A 25499-nucleotide genomic window follows, 5' to 3' on the forward strand; every position below is an offset into this window, starting at 1 on the left:
AAAAACAATTCAATCAAAATTATTACTTGTAGATGATATTTTCTGTTTATTTTTCTGCTCTTGTGTTTCCCCTTGGTCTTTAATTACATATTTCTCAATGTCAGGAATTCTTGAGATTGTGAAAGGGTGTTTTATAAATATATTAATACTGATGTTTTTCTCTGTAGGCAAAAAATATAAAAATGTAATAAAATGCATTCTTGTATATAAAGTAATTTACTTAAGCTATTTTACTGAAGTTTTTTTTTTTCATGTAATCAAATGATAGTGGGATATTAACCTACACTCTTTATTATTCATAATGAAAACACAATTAATAACTGAATAGGCACGAGCTGCAACAAACATGTCTGTAGAGTATTGCTGACACATTTAGCCTGACAGTAAGTGTTGTTTTGTGTCTGACGCAGGTGTGGATGAAGCCTGTACAAGTAAGAGAAGAGCCCTGCAAGACAGAACATGCCCAGCAGCCTTGCAGTGGTATAAAATGACAGAGCTTGGGGATAACAAGCAACCATTGAATGATCATTAATTTAATATGGAAGAATCTCACACTCAAATTAATGGCTTGCAGAAATCTACTGTGTTGCCAGAAGAAACAAGTGACACCAGCCTTCCAAATATGGATTGTGATTCCCAACCCAAAGATGACGACACAGAAGATTACTGCCTGCTGAAGAGCAAGAATAGGTCCATTACAAAGAATGAGAATATCAGAGAAGGATCAACACCCTTACCAGAAAATCAGTTAAATGGGAATATGGATGAGAGCTGGCTTAACCTGACCTCTGATTTAAGCCTCCTGGCTTGTGACAGAGTTTCTCTAGATATGCATCCTATGGGTGTTGAACTGCTGCAGGAGTTCTGGAAGAAACGAAGAGATGAATTGCTGAATGCAACATTTCTTAGTATCAGTACAAACCAGAATGATATAAAAAATGCAGTTGCACTTCTTCCCCAAATGACTAAACTCCGATCCATTGTGCTTAAAGGTATGGTACTCATGCTGTTACATTTTCTCCCCCAAATAATCTAATTATATACTTCAGAGTGTTCTGAAATAAACAAAACCTGTGCCATTTTAAATGTTTACCAGTAAGACTAGATTAGTGTGTGCTCAATTTCTGTCTTTTATTACTGTGTAAATTTTACTGCTTAATCACATTTTGATTGTGATTTCCGATGTTATTGCAGAAAATGGAAAGAATATTTTAAAACCTTAATTTTAGTTTCCTAATAAAATGTTTATATATACGTTTTCATTTGGCTTTCTGCAAGATAGTGGCCAGTATATTCATGTAATATAATGCTAAGTAGCATCATGCAGTAATGCTTTTTTTCTTTTGCTGAACATATTTTTGAAAACTACCATGGTCTTAGTCTTTATGTTAAGGCTGAATATTTGATACTTAAATGGTTAATACTTTTTTTTAATTGTCTTGTCAATTTAGGAGGACGCCAGAAGGATGAGTTTGGTGTTTGCCAACCAGGACTTTTAACATCTTTGCCATATGATTTTGGGCATTTGCAACAGCTGACCTTTCTGGATTTAAGCTTTAATGCTATGAAGACTGTACCAGAATGTTTGACAGCATTGCCCGGGCTTTCCACTCTTTTGTTGGGGCACAACGAGATACAGGAACTGCCTACAAAACTTGATGGTCTATTTAATCTTAAATTCCTTTCCCTAATCAAGAACAGACTCCACTTTCTGCCTATTAATATGAGCCAGCTCTTAGCATTACACACTCTTGATGTCTCCTTCAATGTGCTAAAGGAAATTCCTGATGACATTGGGAATATGAAGGAACTTGTCGAACTTGACCTTTCTGGAAACCAGCTGAAAACTGTTCCTGAATCATTGGGTGAGAAGCTCATATATAGTATTTTAAATTAATCTTATTTGCCTTTTCCTTACATTATTGTAAATATGTAATGAAATTGCATTTTAGTGTAGGTGGGATTTCACTAGGTTATCTTCTCTTGTATATCCCGGCAGAACCAGCATTACGTAATGCATAAACTAAGATGCATTGAAGCACAGAAGATTCTTCATTCCCAAGCCTAATATTTTGTATAAGTGCCAGGCACTTACAACAGTCACATCCAAAAAGTGAAAGAGCACTTGAATGTACCACCATTTGTTTTTACAGATTGATCCATAAAATCTACTCCTCCCATGTGTTAATTGAACAGCCTTACTGAAAAAGGCCTTGGTATATTCTGATCATTATTTCTTCTTTACTGTTCCATCTCCAGGCTAAATCCTGGGGGACTGACCAGTACAAAATGAAGAAATGTGGATTACTGAGCTGTCTAACTTTTATTGTGTGATGATGATGTTTGCAACATTGCTGAAAATGGAGAAAGCACCTCTTCTTTTGTCCTTGAGCTGGTTTTTACCTTTCATTTTTAGCTTTGCTTCCTTGATCCTGTTAATTCTGCATGTAGCTGTGCCATAGATGACTTGTTGTTGCAATGTCTAAAGGAGTGGAATGGTACAAAAGAAACTGTAAAAGAACACCTTGTTTTTTTGTTTTGTATGTCATCACAGTGGCACACAACTGCATCTGCACACATTCCCACAGCACTGACCTGACTACGCCCAGCTACACCCTGGTATACTTTGAATCTATACATGCATCTAGACGTCCCTGCTCTTACCCACACTTTCAGGCCCCTGAGTTTTGCTTTATTTATTTATTTGTTTTTTTGCATTTTATTGATTTTAATAAAATCAAATAATATTCCATACAAACAAGATAAGTTTTACAAAACTAGGTTTGAAACAAATCAACCCATGAGAAAGAGAGCTAGGCCAGTAAAGTAAAACTTTAAACTAGTAAAAGTAAGTAAATGGATAAATTAATAAATGAATAAAAATACATACAATAAAAAAGAGGGGAGAGAATCTGCTTCCTCAATTAAAATGCGTATTCTAAAATGTTAGATCCTGTCAGGTTTTGAAAAAGTAGTGTACAGATCCTTTAAGTAAGAATTTGATTTTTTCCAATTTCAAATAGTATATAACATCAGTTACCCACTGATTTAAAATAGGAGAGGTAGGAGTAAAGGCAATTACAGTTTGTTTGTCCTTCTCTACTTTAAGCCCATCTGGAAGTACACCAAACACAGCTGTTAGTCGATTAGGAGAGATAGTGACACCAAGGCTGTCTGAAAGGCATTTGAAGATTTTTGGTGCAGGCCCAAAACATGTGACCCAATGAGGCTGGAACTTGATTGCAGTGTTCACAGGTTGGATCTTGCCCTGGAAACATTTTGGATAATTTTAAATGAGACCGATGTGCTCGATATATAATTTTAATTTGAATAATTATATGCTTTGTGCATATGGAACTTGAATGAATTCTGTGCATTGCTACCTTCCATTCATTTTCTGAGATGTTGAGTGGGATATCTTTTTCCCACTGTACTTTTGGATCTTTGAAAGGGAGGGACTGTAAAATGCTTTTATATATTATGGAGATGCTGTCTGAGTCCTCAAGACTGATCAATATTTTTTCTGGCATAGAGGTAGGTGGGAGGTGAGGAAAATTTAGGTTTTTTTTTAGAAGGTATTACTTGACGGGTATTCAACCCTTGAAAGGAATAATCTGCCCTTCAATTGACTGAAGTTCTTCTGGATCTACCACTGTACAGAATGTTTATTGAAGTATGTCTAACATAGGTCTGATTTTGAAAATTTTATCAGCATTTCATATGCTTCTCAGAGTAATCTCAACAAAGTGAAGGTACCTAAAAATTTGTTCGAATCTGTTTACAGACATGGCTTTTACTATCAAATCAACATGGAGCCCTGTCTCTGATGACCAGTGAATTCTTGATCTTGGTTATCTAAGAAATGTCATGACCATATTTATTCCCAGAAAAGTTTTAAATTATTAATTTTTTCAGAGACAGCTTTTCTTTTCCTTTTTGGAGTGCCTATACATTTGTGTTGTGCAGTATTTCATTCATTAAGTCGTAACTAAACAGATGCATAAGGAAATCAACAGGTTGTTTTCTCTCAACATTTACTTTCCACTCTCCTGTAAAAGGAGACAAGCATCCCTTATATACATGGTAGCACCTCCACTGTTCTGTAGGACCCCCTTTCAAATGCTTTTCTTGAAATCTAGAAAAAAGTGGTTGTAATACTGTAGTCACAAGCAGCAAGCCTAATAAGTCTAAAAATAATACATTTGTATTTTCTTACTTTTAAAGCATAATACATTTCAGGAATATATCAATATACATAGAAAATGTCACTATAAAACAATTATTTTTACCAAAATATACAGTTTTAGCATAACACATCTTGTAATTAGAATATTGATGGGATGTATGATGTTCAATTTAGTGACCACTTGGTTAATCATAATCTACTGCTTACATAAAAACAATATTTGAAAAATATAACAATTATATTGTCCCTTATATGTTGCTTTTTGTAATTAGATATTTTATACCTGCAGAAATCATTTTCTGTAGCTGGATAGAACAGAATTGCCTGAGGAAGGTGGAGAATCTTACCATAGATAAGCCATTTTTGCTAACTGTGCTTAAATATACAATCATTAAAGACTGAATCTTTTTTCCTTAAATCTGTTGGAACAATGCCTTGTCTCGCGGGACATGAGTTCTTGATAATTTTTTAGTTTATAATTTAAAAACGGAATAAGAATCTGAAAATCTAACAACATCACATTAAAGTTCAATACATTCTGGAAAGAATGATACCAAACATATAGATGTAGGTTTAAAAATAAACACGAATTAAAGTGTGACAGAAAACATGACATGAAAATGTCACATTAGGATTTTATATATATAGAGCAGATATATATATATAGTATTCACTTACAGATTCACTTCTCATTAACATTATTCACTTTAGGATATTTTCATTCCACATTAAAAATTAAGCATGATTATTGGTCACAAGTGGAAAAGGTACACAGTTTTTCTTTTCAAAATAGATTTTTTAATGGTAAACATTGCAGGCAGTAACATGAATGACGACAGTCTTATAGTATTGCCAAAAACTTCCAGAAATTGAAAACAATGTATTATAGTATTTAAATACATTTTCTTTAATAATTGAGGTGTACAATACATTTAAGCACTGCTGTGTTTTACTGTTTCTTTGTTGGTTTAGTTGGTTAGGTTCTTCAGATCATTTTATTTGCTTTAATTAGAAATAGAGGAATGATGCTTTATGATTTCATTATTATGAAGACTAAAAATTGTTTGTCGAATCAACCATCATGTAGTCCAGCCATGTGAAGAATTAAACCTGAACTTGTCAATTTGAAAGTGGCAAGTTTAACAGGAGAGACACTGATAAATCTTCAATACGAGTATGGTATTGTTGTCAAATTGTTCTCTTTAGCAAAGCCAGTAGTAATTTTATATTACTAAAAAGGAAATTCATTGATTTTTCTTGTTCTCTTGGCTGCTCCCATTAGGGGTTGCCACAGCGGATCATCTTGTTCCATGTCTTCCTGTCCTCTGCATCTTGTTTTGTTACAACCATCACCTGCATGTCCTCTCTCACCATATCCATAAACCTTCTCTTAGGCCATCCTCTTTTCCTCTTGTCTGGCAAGTCTATCTTTAACATCCTTTTCCAGCATCTCTCCTCTGCACATGTCCAAACCAACGTAATCTCGCCTCTCTGACTTTGTCTCCCAACCATCCACCCTGAGCAGACCCTCTAATGTACTCATTTCTAATCCTGTCCGTCCTCGTCACACCCAGTGCAAATCTTAGCATCTTTAATTCTGCTACCTTCAGCTCTGTCTCCTGCTTTCTGGTCAGTGCCACTGCCTCCAATCCATATAACAAAGCTGGTCTCACTAGCATCCTGTAGATCTTCCCTATCACTCTTGATGATAACCATCTGTCACAAATTACTCCTAACACTCTTCTCCGCCCATTCCACCCTGTCTGCACTCTCTTTTTCACCTCTCTTCCACAATCCCCATTACTCTGTACTGTTGATCCCAAGTATTTAAACTCACCCACCTTCACCAGCTCTACTCCCTGCATCCTCACCATTCCTCTGACCTCCCTTTCATTCACACACACATATTCTGTTTTGTTCCTACTGACCTTTATTTCTATCCTCTCTAGAGCATATCTCCATCTCTCCAGGGTCTCCTCAACCTGTTCCCTACTCTCACTACAGATCACAATGTCATCAGCAAACATCACAGTCCAAGGGGACTCCTGTCTCATCTGTCAACCTGTCCATCACAATTGCAAATAAGAAAAGGCTCAGAGCCAAACCCTGATGTAATCGCACCTCCACATTGAATGCATCCATCAATCCTACCGCAGACCTCACCACTGTCACACTTCCCTCATACATATCTTGTACATACTTCTCTGCCAATCCCAACTTCCTCATACAATACCACAACTCCTTTCAAGGCATCCAGTCATATGCTTTCTACAGGTCCACAAAGACACAATGCAGCTCCTTCTGTTCTTCTCTATACTTCTCCATCAACACCCTCAGAGCAAACATTGCATCTGTTGTGCTCTTTCTTGACATGAAACCATACTGCCGCTCACTAATCATCACCTCCCTTTTTAACCTAGCTTCCACTACTCTGTCCCATAACTTCATGCTGTGGCTCATCAATTTAACCCCCCTGTAGTTACTATAGCTCTGCACATCCCCCTTATTCTTAAAAATCTGTACCAGTACACTTCTTCTCCACTCCTCAGGCATCCTCTCACTTTACAAGATTCCATTAAACAATCTGGTTAAAAATTCCACTGCCATTTCTCTTAAACACCTGCATGCGTCCACAGGTATGTTATCTGGACCAACGGCCTTTCCATTCTTCATCCTTTTCATAGATGTCCTTACTTCCTCCTTTCTAATCCATTGCACTTCTGGATTCACTATCTCCACATCATCCATCCTTCTTTCTCTCTCTCTCCATTCTTTTCATTCATCAGTCTCTCAAAGTACAGTGATCCCTCGCTATATCGCACTTCGACTTTCACGGCTTCACTCCATCGCGAATTTTAAATGTAAGCATATCTAAATATATATCACGGATTTTTCGTTGGTTCACGGATTTCTGCGGACAATGGGTCTTTTAATTTATGGTACATACTTCCTCAGTTTGTTTGCCCAGTTGATTTCATACAAGGGACGCTATTGGCGGATGGCTTAGAAGCTACCCAATCAGAGCACGTATTAAATAAAACTCCTCAATGATATACGATATGCTTCCCACAGGGTGCTTTGCACACTTCAAAGCTCTAACAGCCCGTATTGATTTTTGATTGTTTGCTTTTCTCTGTCTCTCTCACTCTCTCTGACATTCTCTGCTCCTGACGGAGGGGGTGTGAGCAGAGGGGCTGTTTGCTTAGAAGATACGGATGCGCATGTAAAAAGTGCTGAAAGACTACCTTCACATTGATCCCTTCATTGCGGCCGCTTTATCGCGGTGCTTCCCATACTTAAAAGCCCAACATCCCTATTGATTTTTGCTTGTTTACTTTTCTCTCTCTCTCTCTGACATTCTCTGCTCCTGACGTGCACTTTGAAAAGGAAGACATGTTTGCATTCTTTTAATTGTGAGTAAGAACTGTCATCTCTGTCTTGTCATGGAGCACAGTTTAAACTTTTGACTAAAGGGTGTTATTTCATGTCTAGAGGGCTCTAATAATGTTAAAAAAATGTATTCAGAAGGTCATAAACAAGTTTTCTATGCTCTAACTGCGAAAATATTAGATTTATAAATAAAGAATCCTACTTTGTGGAAATTCATTTATCTGTCTGGAGTGGATTAACCATGATAAACGAGGGTTTACTGTATAACTGTGCGGAGAATATTTAAAAACAGTGTGGTAGAGTTTCTAAAGGCTTAAAATATATAAAAATAACCATACAAACATATTGTTTCTACTCTGCGGATTTTCACCTATCGCGGGGGGTTCTGGAACGCAACCCCTGCGATCGAGTAGGGATTACTGTACTCTTTCCATCTTCTCAACACACCCTCCTCACTTGTGAGTATGTTTCCATCTTTATCCTTTATGACCCTAACCTGGTGCACATCTTTCCCAGCTTGGTCCCTCTGTTTAGCCTATCAGTACAGGTCCTTTTCTTCCTCATTAGTGTCCAACCTCTCATACAACTCGTCATATGCCTTTTCTTTACCCTTTGCCACCCCTCTCCTTATCTCCTTGTACTCTTGTCTACTTTCTGCATCTCTCTGACTATCTTACTTCTTCTTCCTCTATATACTCTCCTGTACTTCTACATTCCACCACCAGGTTTCCTTTTCCTCCTTCCTCTGTCCAGATGTCACGCCAAGCACCCTTCTTGCTGTCACCCTTATTAATTCTGCTGTAGCTGCCCAGCTGTCTGGTAACTCTTCATTGTCATCCAGTGCCTGACTTATCTCCTCCCTAAACTCAACCTTACAGTCTTCCTTTTTCAAATTCCACCATTTGATCCTTGGCTCTGCCCTCACTCTCCCAACTTGCGGGGCATATGCACTAACAACATTCATCATCACATCTTCAATTTCCAGCTTCATAGTTGTTACTCTGTCTGACACTGTTTTCACTTCCAAAACACTCTTGACATACTGTTAGTTCAGAATAACCCCTACCCCATTTCTCCTCCCATCCACACTATGACAAAATATTTTGAATCCACCTCCGATACACCTGGTCTTACTCTCTTTCCATGCAATCTCTTGCATACACAATATATCAGCCTTCCTTCTCTCCATCATATCGGCTAACTCTCTTCCCTTACCAGTCATACTGCCAACATTCAAAGTTCCTACCCTCAGTTCCACTCTCTTCACCTTTCTCCTCTCCTCTTTCCTCTGGACATGTCCCCCCCTCTGCTTCTCCTTCTTCTGCCAGCACCCTGTTGGCTAACAGTACTGGTGGCGGTCATTGTTAACCCAGGACTCGACTGATCTGGTATGGAAATCTGTATTGTTGTCTGCATGTTGATCTGGCAAAATTTTACACCGGAAGCCCTTCCTGTTATAACCCTCCTCATTTATCCAGGCTTGGGATCGACACGAAGAAACACTGTTTGTGCATCCCCTGTAGCTGGGTTAAAGAAAATTAATTGATTAATCAATTTAAATAGTTTTTTTAATATGTGATTGCTTTTACCATTTAAATGTTAAGCTGAGAATGGAACATTTTCATTAAAAAACATTACAGATATCACAAGATTGATAGTGAAAAAACATATTCTGGTGTACTTGAACACATCATCACCATCGTCTTCTGAGATCACTTGGTGCTTTGGATCTTCTAGCACCAGACACCTTTCCCTAATTAGCCAAGCCAAGATAAATTAAATGTTAACTTGTGTCCAAGTAGTATGCATAGTCTATGGATCTTTTCTTTCACAACCATGTTGAGGCTCTCTTCTCTCTCTTTCAGTGGACTTAGAAACTTCTGATACCAAGAATTGGTAGACCTTGCAGAGAGCCTGGCCTGTACAACCTTTTGTATGTGATGGGCACACACTGTTTATGCCACCCATGGCTGTGACAGTCGTTCACCAAGACCTCATATTTGGCCCATTTCTTCTTATTGGGCCCCTTTATTTGTCAAAGGGGGCACTCAGTTACACTGTGTTCAGCTACTTTGGTAGCTTAGAAACCAACATTGTGTCTATACTGAGGGAACTCACTATAATGTTAAATGGAAAATTGAGCTGCCTCCCTAGATAGTCCTTCAACTGCCTGCCCCATGGTTTCTACCTTTTTGATGAAAATATTTTTTAAGGTTTATTAATTATTTTTAACCTGTTTTAAAGTAGTGTAGGATATGAACTGTCCTGGTCTGGCTGCTTTACCAAAAACATAAGCTCTTACATGAAAAGTCTTTCATTCACAGAGCATAAATATTTGCCATAGTTAGCAAATCAGAATCTAACCATCTGACAAAAAGAAAATCTTCCCACCAACTTTAGTTTCCCTGGGTGTAACTAGTGCTGGGCGGTATGACCAAAATTCCATATCACAGTATTTTTCAGAATTATACCGGTTTCACAGTTTTCAACGGTATTTTTTCCCCATACATGAGTGGATGTTAACCATATTTTCCACTGCAATTACTGCAGTAGACTGGCTAAGAATAACCTGTTCCACTGTCATGAGAATTGTAAATTGTACAAAAAATATTTTAATGTGCACACTAGTATTAATACAGGGTTGCATGGCCCCATAAAGTGATAGTTTTCAAGGGGGTGGCACTAATAAAGAAAAGGAATCACATTGCATGATAGTTACAGTCAAAATATAGAACCTTTTTATTGAACAAATTTTGCAAACAAGTTAAACAAAAATTTTGACAACATATTGTCAACCATCCAAAAGAGGCATTTAGATTTAGTAAAATATCCAGAGGTGCTTGTCAAAAGTTGTATTGCACTGAACATGTCTTAGAAAAGGAATAAATAGTAAATATTTTTTGTAAACCAACTACACTTTCTGTTAATGTTAACAATCTCTGTCCACTGACAGTTAAAATGACTTTTTAAACAACTTTACCATCATTAAACTGCATAATATTTAAACTAATAATTAATAACAATAAAATAAATAATAATGCATCTTCCAGTAATAATACTATTACTTCAAGACTTCAAGCCCAGATGCATTACACAGTATTCTCCAAATAAAACAATTGCAATTTGGTGATGACATCTTTACCAACTGAACCATCATTTAGGCAGATTGCATTATTTTGGAACTTGCTTCAAGCTAAGCTATATACATAAATAATAAAACTGCAAATTGCATTTCTAATGCTATTTGTGGTATACTGTATCCCTATGGAATCGTATTTGGGCCACGGTGAAGAAAAAAAAATATGGACACAGGGAATATAAAAAAAAACTATATTTTGAGATTAAAGTCGACATTTCCATTTTATTCTCATAGGTTATTTTATAATTAAAGTAAAATGTTGTAAACTAAACTTCATCCTCAAATCAATGTTTAATTTACTAGATTTTCACACTAGATTAGCACATTAAATGCTTTGTGTTAGGTGTTCCCTGACCCAGTTGTTAATCACTACGCGCTTCTTAAACTGACTTCCTCTACACTAAGAGGAGACGCAGGCAGCAATCACCGCACAGAATACATTCACTTCATGATATTCCTGCTCTCTGAAAATTTAGAATGCTAAGATAAGTACTTGATATCATTTTAAGGATGAAATGCATTAATGCAGGTATTAAACATTAACAGTAGTGTGGCGGTAGTGCTGCTCCCTCGCAGTAAGGGGTCTCCAGGTGTACGTTCAGTTTAGAGAACTTTATGGCAGGCTTGACAAGGCTCCAAAAAACTGGATGTATGAATGGGTATCGCACAGGTTTAACTTAAATATTGTGTAAATGTTTGGTTCATGATCTGGTGGTCAGAGACACGAACACAGAATTCAATGGATGTTCTTCTGAGCGGGCTTTCTTTATTGCATGCGTGCTGCCTCTGTCTGATGTACCAAACCCCCAGTTCCTATCCTTCCTTTTTCTTTCTCCACATAACCAGTCACCATATGATAACCAGTCTTTGTGAAATTAAAACTAGTTATAAACTTAGACCACGGAGTGTTCGGAACTTTAAAAAGAAATCTTCATTATACATGTTTAATTATGCCATCCATTCAGGGTTGCACCCATCCCAGCAAGCATTGTGTGCGAGGCAGGAACAAATCATGAACACTAGCACAACGCAGGGAGAATATGAGCAATACATACATTAGCAGGGTCAATATAGCATAACAAAAACCCACATCTTACATGACTTTGAAAGGAAACTGAAGCACGCCGAGTAAACCCACCAGAAAAACATGCAAATTCAAGGCAGGGTACACCCGAGATCCCCTTGTTGCGAGGCAGCAGTGCAACCTGCATGCTACTGTGCCCCCACATAATTAATACATGTTTTAATGCATTTCATCATGAAAATTATATCATGTATTTATCTTAGCATTCTAAATGTTCAGGGAGCAGGAATATCATGAAATTAATGTATTCTGTGTGCTGCCTGCGCCTCCTCTTAGTGCAAGAGGAAACCAGTTTAAGAAGCACATAGTGATTAACATGGCTCAGGGAACCCACCACAGTCTCTGTCCATTTTCACGGCGCAATACCTCCACTAACACATGTACTTCATTGCATACGTGTTTAGCAGTGTAACAGTAAAAAAGGTCCCCCCCTTAAACAGTTTCCCGCTGCCCCACTTTCTGAACATTGTTTAAGCAATTTTAACCAGTGTTGCGGTATAAGAAAAATCCATATCATAACAAAAAAAAAAATTGGTTTTCAGTATGAATCATTATATCGCCCAGCACTAGGTGTAACTTTAGTTTTTTGCCATTTTCAGGTACAATGAAAGGTATCCCTTTAGTTCTGAGGGTTTCAGGCCTTTACTGCAGTGCTTTCTTTCTGTATGTGAAATATATGTTTACAATGAAGTAAGAAATGGTTAACTGTAATTCAGATTATCCAACAATTCTATACACTATTTCTTTGTTTAAGACACAGCCTACCTAGTATTAACGCAGTTTGACTTGTAAAAGCATTCACCAAACAGAAATTGTTTATTTACAGGTAAACTGACTTCTCTCCATCGACTTCACTTGCATAGCAACCATCTAGTCAAAGTGCCTGCTTGCCTTGCTGGATTGCCCAATTTGACTCATCTGGATTTACAGAACAACAATCTACATTCTGTTCCATGTGAAATTGAAACTTTTCCTTATTCATATTTGAAGGGGAACCCAATTGGACAGACAGAGTCCACTTGTCATGAATCACAAGGTTAGAGAAGAGGTTTGTTTGAATTCATAATGTTTTAGAACTTCATTATTTAAGATATCCTACTGTATACAAAAAAAGCACACTTAATTTTATTTTTAATTTATCGGTGATAGCAAGGGACTGTGTTTTTTTAGTTTGGGATCTTCTGTATTTTTAATGTGTCTGTGTGAATCTTAATGTTGTTATAATCAAAATTAGATATTTATGTGTATGTATATATGTGTGTGTGTGTGTGTGTGTGTGTGTGTATATATATATATATATATGTGTGTGTGTGTGTATATGTATATGCTGCTTTTCACTTGTGTCTCGCGTATTATTTTGGATTCACTGGGTTTTTTTTTCCCCCCACTTTAGCAGATCGTTGTTCTCCCAAAGAGCCACCACGAATGCAAATAACTGTTAAGAAAAAGAGGTATACACACATTTTCCTTTTATTCATTAATCCTTTCATTCAGTTTACCCATTCACTCTCTCTGTTTTGAGTTGAGATTAAAGCCGATGTCACATTAAGCAACTTACAGTCAGCAAATCTGACATATCTCATGACTAGATCATTGAACCATGTCCATTTAATGATTGAAAAATTGTTGGGCCTGTCTACTTTACTGACTGACTACCGACCTTTCAACTTGGTTATGCTTGCTCCTTTGTGATAGCCAGTAGTATGCTGCCTGACAGAACAGGCTCTGTACAAAGGGTTAACAGCTATGGTGAGTTTAGCCACAGTCTCTGCCCATTTTTCCTTTCTTCCAATCTGTCATGGTATGTAAAACATGAGACAGCAGATAGACAAGCTTCTTTTCCATTTAAGAAGTTCAAAGAACATGTTTTTTATTCCTCGTTGCTGTATTATATGTCTTACTTCCAGATGAGCATTTGTTTTTCAGCTTTCATAATCATAGAGTTCACTCCTGCAACGAAACACAAAATGGAGCAAGTTGCAGACTAGTTGGAGTGAGTCACTGGGTATGTCACATTACATGACCGGCTTTACAAAAACACGCCAACAACTGCCTATTATGTCAATGAAGGCTACAGTAAAAATCTCTGGAAAAGTCACATAATGTGACATTGCTTTAACTTTGCTGTCTGTTCCTAGTCTTCTTCCATTACACTTTTGGAATATACATTATATACAATATACATGTTTCTGATAAGGATGTGAATTCAGGATCTTAGGCTTTATTAGCCACTGCCATGATTATCTCAATTTATTATTTTTTAAATGTTAGAATGTTCTCTGTTTAGTTTAGTTTATTTTTAAACCCCCCAATTTCAGTTTCTACGTATTTCTGCAGATGTTTATGGTAAGACCTTTTAATATGGTTTTTGCATTTACATTTCCATTAAAATGCAAAGAAGATAAATAACAATGTGAAATATTTAACACATTATCTTCAAGAAGATAGGTTAGGAAAAAGTGCCAGAAGCATCATATACTGTACATTTGCATCATATCATCTCACATATTAAATTTTACATATTAATTGCTAGTCTTGATAACTGAAAACAAGTGATGAAATGTCAAATGTATATTTTACTTTCAGTATGTCTGGTAGAGCACTTGTTTCACTCCTATTTTAGAAAATAATGTTAACATCCTTGATTGGGATGGCTGCAGGTAGTAACACAGTACATAATTACTATTTTCAATTTCTTTGGATCTAGTTTCCTTGTTACGGAGGATGGTGGTAAGGTTCGTCTCCCTGAAGGAATTGAATTAGACTTTCCAATCGGTGTTGCTACGAAGCTGACAGTGCATTGGAGAGTTTTTTATCCCAGTAGAAACTGGGTGAAGCTGGCACACCATGATCTCCTTCTAAGTGAAATTTTAGAGCTGCAGCCTCATGGGACACTATTCAATGATGTAAGTTTCAGGTTTTAGGAATTAACAGTAGCAATTGATAAATCAAGTTTTACTTACAATTATAATTATCTGTTTCTTACAATATTGTAGATAGCTGAACAAAAGAGGGTCTTTAAGCAAATGCAGTTTATTAAGTTCACTTTCATATAAGCAATGTATATTGTGACCACCACAGGCTACACAGCTCCCCAAACACTCAACACAATGGACACTAGGCTAAAGTTAAGCACAGGACACATTTATTCAGCTCTGGAAAATACTTTTCCCTTGCTATGTACCTATGCAGCATAGTACAAACAAGCAGCAATAAATGCCAAATACATAGTCCCTTTCTTCTTCTTGTCTCTTCTCTCTTGTCTCTTCTCTCTCTCTTCTGCCTCCACTCTTCCCTCAAACTTTGTCCACTTCCTCCTGATTCTGGCTTCTTGAATGCAGTGAGGCGGCTGCTTTAATAGGATACCCGGAAGTACTCCAGGTGTCAGATGATTTTCTTCTGGGAGCACTTCCACTTGTTGCAGCAGTCACAGTGGCAATGGACCCTGTTCAGCTTCCATGCTCCAACCCCGAGTCACCACAGCAAGCCTGGATGGGGGGTTGGTTTGTGGGGTTTTGAAGGCTGCCCTCTGTCATCCCAGGGGAGGTATTGCCCAGTGCAAGCTCCTTCCCCTGGTCCTTCTATTACGAAGGCATCCCAGCTGCCCATCACAATATAAAAGTTGAAAATAAACCTTATCCTAGTGTCTTTACTCATTAAATATCAGATTACTTTATGAGAAATGTCAGACTCCTTTATAAATAATGAACATTGTGTCAATAGTCTTTTGTAATATGAAGGGAAATAAACAGGAAGAATGTTTTAAATGTAAATTGAATTTTTGATCTGTAGCTGATCAGAAAATGTCTTATATTTATAAAATATGTTTTATAAATATTTTTGTTATGTTAATCATTTATTCTTTTTTTCAGGTGAATGGCATAACTTTAGTTTCCCAAAGTGTTAGAGCAACAATTAGTTTGAAATATTTCTGCAGTGGAACCCTTGGGTTCTTCCCAGTAGGTGATGGGGAATCTTTCTATAGCCCTGACCACCTGGATGTAACAGAGTGTAAATGGGACTCGGTGAAGGCTAGGAGCTGAGCATAAACAATAATAGGCATTTGTTGATAATGTAAGATAAGCAGTGTTCTTACTGCAATTAAAGAAGTAGAGCATGTAAGGCTAAAGAGAAAACTTCACATTACTAGGCAGTAGAATTGTCACAGTAGCTGTCTTCCATTTGAGTCTAAATAAATGTAGTTGTTTGCTTTTCTCAGAAGGCAGTCACACATGCAACATCTACAGTTTAAAATTTAGTTACCTTTGCAAGGATTGAGAATAATTAAGACTAATATAGTTTGCTTTGTGTACAGAGATACTTTATAAAATGTGCATGTAAAATTAGCAAAGGGGCACAGATGAAAGTAGTATAGATGACCTAAGAAGAGCTGTGAAATTGTAAAAGGTAGAAATACCTTATCTGTGGACAGGGCCGCTGCTGGCCAAATGGGTGCCCTAAGCAGAAATTTACTTTTGTGCCCCCTCCCCCAAATATTACGGAAGTAAAAATAAAATAATAAAAAAAACACCTACTATAGGGGCCAAAATAGAACTTTATTCAAATAAAAGTAAATACATGAGGGCGGGCGCTACTCTGCGTTCACCGTAAAATGCAATATATATGTTTATATTTTTGTTTATTTGTATATGTATATTATTAATATTAATATATTATTATAATATATAAAGGCGATTTTTTTGAGCAGCTGGGATAGTGCCCTCCTGGGAGTTGGTTCCCTACGCAGACTGCGTACTCTGCGTATAGGGAGCGGCGATACTGTCTGTGGAAGTTCATCTTCCATTGATTGATGGAAATTAAACTTTCTTTTCTACTTCTTATTAATCTTGTTGTGTTGATTATGCTTTTCTTATTGTTGTTACAATATATTGCTAAATAAAACTGTAGTTTTCCATTGGTGACTAGTCTATGTCCTGTCTCATACAGATGGTATCCATCAGCATGCCCTTTTTGCACCCTTACAGCAAGTCCCGCAGAGATGTAGTAATTCGCACATTTGATGGGTCATCGTGGTCTGATTTGGAGACGTGCATACTGCCTGAGAAGACCCGGATTTGCACCAGGAAAAGAAATTCTAAAGTAAGGGCTCTTAGTTTTCTGTGTTCACAAGGACTAAAGAAAATGGTTTTAGAATTTATTTTTTTCTTAATATACAGATGGGTGAGCTAAGCATGTAATGGTGCCTGTTTGTAAAGTTTCTAATATGATCACAACTATGCAGCTACTGCATGGCACTGTTCTTTGTTTCATTCAGAAGTCGGAGCTGAGAGGTATAAGTAAAGTGGAAAAGAAACTGGTATGTAAAACATGCTCACACTGTTGCTGTGATTTTTAAACATAAAGGATGATTGAATTTTTATTTTTCTTAAAAGTAAAATATATTTTAAGTTTGCATTTATCAGCCATCCTTCTCTGTGCACCTATAAAACTTGGGTGATAATACTAAATTAAACCATTCCACTGTAAAACTTGTTGCATTATGTTGCCATGTAAACCATTAATCTGGCTGAAAAGAGGCTTTGTGCTGTGCTCTAGAAACGGATCCTTATTTTGTGGGCTGTTCCACTAGCAGAAAATTAGGAAATCATATGCTTTTTCTCAGAGATGTACTGTAGTATTAAAAAGTTTAATGTGTTTACAGCTAGAGGTACATTATACATTGGTTTCTAAAACGAATAGCCAGCATCACCTTACCATTTATTCAACCCACACATAATTGGTGTTTGATGTTGGAGATGATCAAAAAGATCCAGTGGGCAATCGTGCTGAAGTAATGTTTTGCCATTTTTCTGTTTGAAAGTGTAATGGTCACACCCTTGACTTTTTGGAGCAGAAATTAACTTCACTCTTCACTTTTAAGACTATGTAATATATTTAAATTATAATATTTATTCTACCATTATGCACTGTGAGTCTTCATTCCTTCTTATTTGAATGCTGAATTTTGATGTATAATCTGTGGTGGTGTTGTTACCTCTATTTTTGATTATTTACCCAACAAAGAAAAATCCACTCCTGATACAGTTTTTCTGTTGCTTTTCTAACCAATCCAGCTGGTCCTCAACAATGTCTATCTTTCACAATTTTTTTTTTTTTTTTTTGTAGCCTAATTTTTATCTTTGAGTTGACAATCGCTCATATTCACTGGCTTTATAGGTATGGAAAGTAGGAAAAAAATTAGATTTGTAATGCGCAACTGTTTTGGCAGTGGCTAGTATTCTACTAGGTTCTTCAAAGGTCTTGTTCATACTTCCATTGTAGATTGAAGAACTCCCCATGCATTTATTGAATATTTTCATTGTTTTGCTTAAAGAAATCAGGTTTTGCCTTACAATTAAGCGCCCAAAGTGTAGTAGAAGTCCTTTGGGCTCTAAGCAAAGTCCAAGATGCAGCTTAGTGAGAAAATAAAGGTGTTCGATAAACTTTGTGATGGAATTTTGATAGCCGCAAATTTGGTATTAACAAATTGACAGTTTGTTATATCTTAAAAAAGGATATATTAAAGATTGGCAAGAGACATCACAGCTGCCAATCCCATCTTTGATCACAGCCTAACAGTTAAATGTCAGCTTGCCTATGCTATGCTCCAATACTCTGAGATCTTTAACGATCTCAAGCAGCACATGAAGCAGATATCACTGATATATTACTTCAAACTGGTACATCCTTCATGATCTCCAATGCCATCTATCAGCCATGAAGGACAAGGTGTCAGAGGTGATGTTGAGAACTCACCATTTTAGGCATCTTCTGAGTGCAGAGGCTAAAGTTTTGTTTATTGAAATGTTTGCAAAAAAGGTCACAGAAGTCCAGGGAATGACAAGCGAGAAAAACTGTTTTGCATATTACCAATTTTATGTTGTGTACTTCATTTTATGGATATTTTATGGTTACTGTGTTATGAAAAGTACATATTATCAGAAATAATGTTTTTTATAAAGATATCTATGCAGGAAGTGTATTTGAGCAATCTCTACCATAAGATTACAGTGTTTCATGGTAACAGGAACCTAGCCCCCTATTTCCCATAGATTCAGTGTATTAACATTTGTGTATTTAATTTTTATATATATATATATATATATATATATATACACACACACACACGACAAATGCACGATTTTCAAGCAATGTTACCTACTTTCTTATTGAAGTCAGGAATGTCTCTGAAAGCTGACGATTGACTGTACTTTCAAAGTAGAAAAGCACCTCTCGTATTATTTATCTTTGACTTTCTTGTTTTTTAACACTTGTTTGTAACTAATGTTTACAAAACAGACTGAAGCACAGTAGTAATCTGGATCACAACATAAGTGATTTGCAGATCAGATGTCTATTTAGAGATTTAAGATGGTTTCAGGATGAAGTCAAAATATAGAAAAATCACATGATTCTAGTGGTAAATGTCTTCAAAAGTGTGAAGTTGTGATCAATACACTGAGGAGGACATAGCCTCTCAAGATCAAGTGTCACCATTTAGCACTCCAAAGAATCAGCCAGCTGTATGGTATCTGGCAGTGATTACAGGTGACCCAAATGAGTGTCATGGTTTTCTCAACCAGTGCAGAATTATTCCTGACAGTTGTGCTCGTGTTGTGTTTATAATGCCAATTATCTATTGGGTTATCTATGGGTAATAATCTACAATGTATGACACAAATCACCCGTGTTTTTTTTTTTTCTCAATCAATTTATGCAGGGTTTTATTACAATTTTTGATGTTCTGGTTAGAGAAGAACTAGCAGCTGAGACATTATTGCAATTCTGGCTGTCTTAAAAGTTCACATCATTTCAAAACATCAGTGATGTAAGACATCCTTGACTCATATTGGGAAAGTCGGGGTCTGGGTTGCTGGAGAAGCTTGTGTATTATGAATAATTAGCTGCTCTGCCCAAGTACCTGTGGGAGGTTTTGGGATTGATAATTGTGCCCAAGCATTTTGTTGTCTCACAGATTGCTACAAATTCATGCACGTGGCAGTGTTCTGTAATGTTGTTGCAATGATTTGAAGGTGATTCACTCAAATTTCACTTAACATTCCAAGTTTATTTACGAATTTACAATGCCATATTGGCATGAAACTCTAAAATTAGATCTGCATCATTATGGATTGGAATAAATGTCTATCAAAAGGAAACTAGAAGTCAGCAATTACTTTTACTCACTCAAATGCTGTGTCCTTAGTTGTTCTCTTTCTACCTTCTTCTGAACAAAAAAATGTGACTCAACATGCATATGGGGAAAAAATGTGCTTTGTTGTGTTTGATCTTGCATTGGCTATTGTGCATATATTACCTCTTCTTATCATGCATGAAAACGACATGCCGCAAAAAGCTGAGTGTTGATAGATAGATGTGTAATGAACAAAAATGTAAGGCACTGCTTTGATATATAATGTAATCAGTTCAAAGAGCTCGGAACAGACGAGTCAAACATCCGGCGATGGAAAAAACAAAAGCCTGTTATAAAATGCATCCGAAGAAGCGCTGCCGTCGGTCCCGAAAAGAGTTTTGGCCGGAATTGGAGTCACAATTGCCACTGATAGTGAAGAAGAATCTGAAGATCAAATCAATTCTGATATTCCAGAATCTTTTAACGAGATGTTTGATCTCTTTAATACTGAATCTGATGAAGAATTTGATGGCTTCGAGTAATAAAAAATATTTTTTAAAAATGTATAACTTTTTTTAATAAATTGATTTTGTGTATAAGCCGATATTCTATTTTTTAATTTTCACGACTTTTTTCCTTAGGTAAGCCGCGGCTTATAGACAAGAATTTAGGGTATATGTTTAGTCCTTGCGTATTCCTCCTCCCAATTTGTTATTACTTGTACACGATGGGGTGAGGGGCACCCCCTTGAAGCTTTGAGCACTGCTGGTACCAGTTCATTTAAAGCACTGCTTGCAAGACCAAACAAGCACGACCACATCCCCATGTACTTTCCTTGTCCGATGCTCAACTCTCACTGCCTACAAGTACCTGTGCTTTTCCCATTTTGCATGATGCACTGATTAGTCTGCCTTCCGTCAACTAACAGTAGATTCCAGCTAAACTACTAGTATCAAATAACAGGAATTGCACATGCCTCCTGCTGTTAATATGAGTGCCTGATGGCTTTCTTGTTAAGAGTGCAAGAGTTTAAAAAAAAAACTATGGTTCCAGTTTGGGACTTTCAGAAAATTTTTGAAAATGTTTGGAGCCAATCAGCAATGTTTATTTATATTGGTAATGTGTCCTGCCTGTTGGCAAAGGATGATATCATCAACCATTCGTTCAGCCCTAACTGAAACATTGCAAAGGTTGAAGGTCCATTAATAAATATATAATGGTCTTTCATATGCTTTCAGTAGAAGCAGATTGGAAGAATGAGGCTTCATTCTCCATATTTAAAAATGCCTTATCTTTTAAATCTTCTAAGCTTAACACACACACTGGGCCTATTCACCCAATTACATGTAAGTGATGCCTAACTGCCAGTCACTCTGTAATATTCCATATAGAATCCCATCTACATACAGTAAGTACCGTATGAGTGATGCATGCACTGCCAGTCACTCCCTAGTATTTCACATAGAGACTCGCTATCTTCAGCACATATAACACAATGCAGACACCTTTTGGTCAACCAATAATAACTTGTACTGCACTGTACCTCCTATTGGGGTGCCCCTCATCAGCCTGATAACCATGCAGGTCGAAGCAAATGACAATATTCCCTGCCCAGGTGCCATAATATTTACTTTATTATTTAAATCATTCTAAATATAACAACAAAAATATAGAAATTTAAAAGCAAACTGGTATGTATTTAGGTACGGTGTAATAATACCAGTAGAAGAATATAAAATAGTAAACATAGATATATTGTCAAGTGTGTATGTATATAGTCTTAAGAGGCTCCCAGCAGTGTTAAAGGAGAATGTTGTCTTGGGGTGGCTTTTTGATTCAGCAATTGATGTGATTCATGAGTTATGTTCTCTGACATCCAGATGATATAGGGGCCCCCTCTCCCTTTCTGACGTGCCTTGGACTATAACTTTGCTTCTTCCTGTTGCTGCTCTCTTGTCCTTTGGGCAGGCTACTATTTATGTTAAAATTACACGTGGGGTTCTGGACCACGTAAACTTACACAAATATGGTTGGCTAGCTATCCTGGTGATGGAAGTCTCTGTCCAAAAGCTTTGATCCTTGTACTTATCTGTATAGTCTCTTACTCTCTCCTCTTCCTTTACTATGAACTTGTAAACTTTTTTAATCTGAAACTATAAATTACTCAATAATTACATTACAGTTAGAAATGATTTTGTACAAGGCAGAAAAAATTGAAAAAATGTATTTGTGTAGATAACATTAAATAAGTTACTTTCAAGACTCCTGTAAATTCCCTTATAAATTAGTTAGGTCCTTTATTTAAAAAAAAAAAGCTTCTAATAGAAGCAGTTTGCAATTTCAAAAAATACTTCAGGACATTCTGTTTAGTTAAAAATAAAGTACCAAAATGAATTATTGCTATTATTACTTTATTTCACAAAAATATTATTTTATTTTATTTTGCAAATGTTATTTTTACTGTATTGCAAATTTTAATTGTATTGTTTTGCGCACATTATTGCTTGCTTGTTGCATGTAGCATGGTGCTCATGTGATTTGTCTTCTAGGACAGGTAGAAAAAAGATTCAGAACTCCTGTTGTGGGCCTATACAGAGGCCAAAATCAATGTAAATACTGTAAATTGACTGTTAATTATGTTGTATTCTGTATGAACTTTCAGTGTTTCTATAGATAGATCGATATAAATTAGTATGTGTGACTGTACCTTTTGTGTCCAGTGTTGGTCTCCGACATCCACACAATGATACAGTGACATTATATAGGAAAATGAGAAAGCAGAACAGAGAGTCAAGAGTTGAAGAAATTTATTTTTTGGACATAGTCATCCAGTCATTTTCTAAACTTGCAAATAGGAATCACAGGATTATGTAGCCTTTCCTGACATTTGGGTAGGATCCAGACCTGGATGGGTTGCCAAACATATTTAAAACTGGAGGCTCTAAGTGCTGTGATTCTGTATTAAAATAATGATTCATAAATGTGCTCTTGAAATGAGAAGCACACAACAAAGAAAGGAGCTTGCTTTCAGCCACCTCTTTCTTCACTGCTGCCTGCTTATTTAAACTGGCCTAAGCTTCTGATTCAGGTGCTATGAGGGACCTGGTAACACCTATTAGTAGCTAAATGCTTTTATTTTGGAAAAGTAAAGTAAATTAAAATAAAGTTGTGTTTTGGAGGTCAACTACTTGCAGGCTGATAATGCTTATATGATTTGTTTTTAAGGCATATGTTTTCCAGTTATGCACGAGGTGTCGTGCCTGCAAAAAAAAAAAAAAGAAGCCATTTCAGCTAGTCTTTTGATCATTAAAACAAAGAGCAGCCTTGAAGGGGGTGTTGGAGGTTTAAGTGAGCGCAATTAGAATCATGCAGGAGGGTGCTGGGAGACTGTACCGTGAACAAGTCACATGTTTGCATCACAACAACAGCCACCTGCATCCCAAAAGTGGCTGGGAAACACTGGTTTAAGAGTATGTGTGATATGTGAATGACTATTTCTGGGGGTCCCTGTCCAGGGCTGTTTCCTGCCCTGCCTCATAACCCAACACTGGAAGAAGCTAGTACGAAAAGTTTTGTATATGCATAGTTTATTCCACAATTGAAATGGAAGGGAAAAAGCAATAACAATAAATAAATGGGAAATGACATCTAAATTTGGTAATGAAAAAAAAAATTGATTCTAGGGTCGTGCATTATAAAATGTATTGGTTATGTACAGTAAAATTTCATTTTTTGGAGAGAAATCCAAAAAGTGCAATTTTTTGGTGTTTTACTTAGTTCATATTGGAGTAATCCTAGGTTTTAATCATAAACATACTTTCTTTTGAAAATGTGTGGTGTTGTACTCACTACTCTTCAACCTTTTGCAGCATTTTGCATTACATAAGCAAAATAATAGCATTTATCTTTGGGTGTGTAATTTAGGCACAATAATGCCAAAAACCCCTTAGTGCATAAGGGGTTAAATCACAAAACGCAACAACTAACTTTATGAATCCATTATCTCTGTGCTGATATCATCATACAGGTCTTCTAAACTAATTGTGCTGGTCACTTTTTAAGTAAAAATCATAATGAAATACAGCTACTATAAAGAAAAAATAAAATTGTACATTGTCTTTTGTGCTGATAAACTGTTATCATGTATTAATTCTTCTGTACCTTATTTTATGTTTCTTTTAATTCTTATTCCAATGCAAAAAAGTGCTTAATTCATAAAACTTAAATGCTAAGTTCATTTGTGGTCACTATACATTCTTATACCTAAATAAAGATTAAACTTAACTTGGTATTCTTGGTAATGTGTTCTATTAAAGAACTCGGACCAGCCACTTGTTCAGCCTATTTTTAATTAATTTACTTCTACATTTTAGGTTATACATCTTGTATGTGCTTCAGGTAGAACGTAATTAGGAAAGTGTAAATGCTTAGTGTTTAGTAACTATGATGACATTTTCAGATTACAGGTTAACAAAAATGATGTATTTTAAATGTACTGTATATAAACTTAATATTTCCATAATTGTCCCTTTAATTAATGCAGATGTTTCACCAAATTATGGCACTAACCATTTTATGCCACCATAACAGATTAGACAAATATGTCCTTATATTTAGCCACATGTTATGGTGATCACACTAATTCTTGTCAGTGTTTTATCTTCCTTGCAGTTTTACTTGGCTCGCTGCTGTGTGTCACACTTTTCATGGTTCATGGTTGTATCCAGACTTGTGGAGGACCACTGCACCGTACCCCGGGAAGGAACACTTCTGTTCTCATCTGCAGATCCCAGGGTCAAGGTGACCTTTCCATATGGGGCAACCAATGTTATACGCAAAGTGAACATGCAGGTCAGTGACTCTCTTTATTACATTTTACTTCTGAGAACTAAAATGTGACATACATGTAAAATTAATATTTGCATTTTTACCTGGCAAAAAAATGTGTGTGTTTGTGTATGTTACTTAGGTTCTGACTGTATCTCAGCAAGAAATTCAGAATCTTTGTGGCGATGCAGAGGCATTGGTCAGCCCCTTACTCTGCCTAACCCAAAACTCTGCTGACAATTTCCTGCAGCCTGTTAGGATTCAGCTGCCCCTGCCTTCAAGCCTTAAAGGTGCTGTTCCTAATTGCTATATTCCTTGTTTCACAAAACAAAATTTAGTAATTTCTTTGTGTTTGTATTCCTTCCAGGATAGCAGATAATAATATTTATTGTTTGTTTACAGCTCATTTTCATCATATTCTTGGCACCAGTTCCTATAAAGTATAGCAGGTTGGCTGTGTGAGTAGAAAAATGCAAGCACCTGATGCTTATGTGTGCATGGACATGTAAAATGCAAACCTCATTTTTTTAAATCTTTTTTTAAAGATTGCCTTCAAACTTGGAAGCATTTACGTGTGTTTCTGGCTGCATGTTTAGATATGGTGGAATGGTTGGTATTTTTTCTATTAACAGTGAAGAATTTATTTACATAGCACATCTTTATACATAAAAATACTTCAAACTACTTTATAGTAATAACATCTAAGCAAGCTTACAAAATGAAAATAAAAAAGTAAACA

The 25499-nt window shown here is 36.4% G+C and overlaps 1 protein-coding gene across 2 annotated transcripts in view; it reads left to right on the forward strand.

Annotated features, from left to right (window-relative positions):
• The window catches only part of pidd1 (p53-induced death domain protein 1), a 66001-nt gene that overhangs the window by 15931 nt on the left and 24571 nt on the right, over window positions 1-25499 (forward strand). For both annotated transcript variants that reach the window (XM_039764037.1, XM_039764047.1), the window contains exons 2-9: window positions 411-992; window positions 1452-1865; window positions 12626-12835; window positions 13193-13250; window positions 14507-14705; window positions 16747-16899; window positions 24605-24784; window positions 24903-25050. In XM_039764037.1, the coding sequence (XP_039619971.1) occupies window positions 539-992; window positions 1452-1865; window positions 12626-12835; window positions 13193-13250; window positions 14507-14705; window positions 16747-16899; window positions 24605-24784; window positions 24903-25050 (1816 nt within the window). In that variant the 5' untranslated portion in view covers window positions 411-538. The remainder of the gene's footprint in view (window positions 1-410; window positions 993-1451; window positions 1866-12625; window positions 12836-13192; window positions 13251-14506; window positions 14706-16746; window positions 16900-24604; window positions 24785-24902; window positions 25051-25499) is intronic.

Source organism: Polypterus senegalus, chromosome 1 (assembly GCF_016835505.1).
Source record: "Polypterus senegalus isolate Bchr_013 chromosome 1, ASM1683550v1, whole genome shotgun sequence".
NCBI lineage: Eukaryota > Metazoa > Chordata > Cladistia > Polypteriformes > Polypteridae > Polypterus > Polypterus senegalus.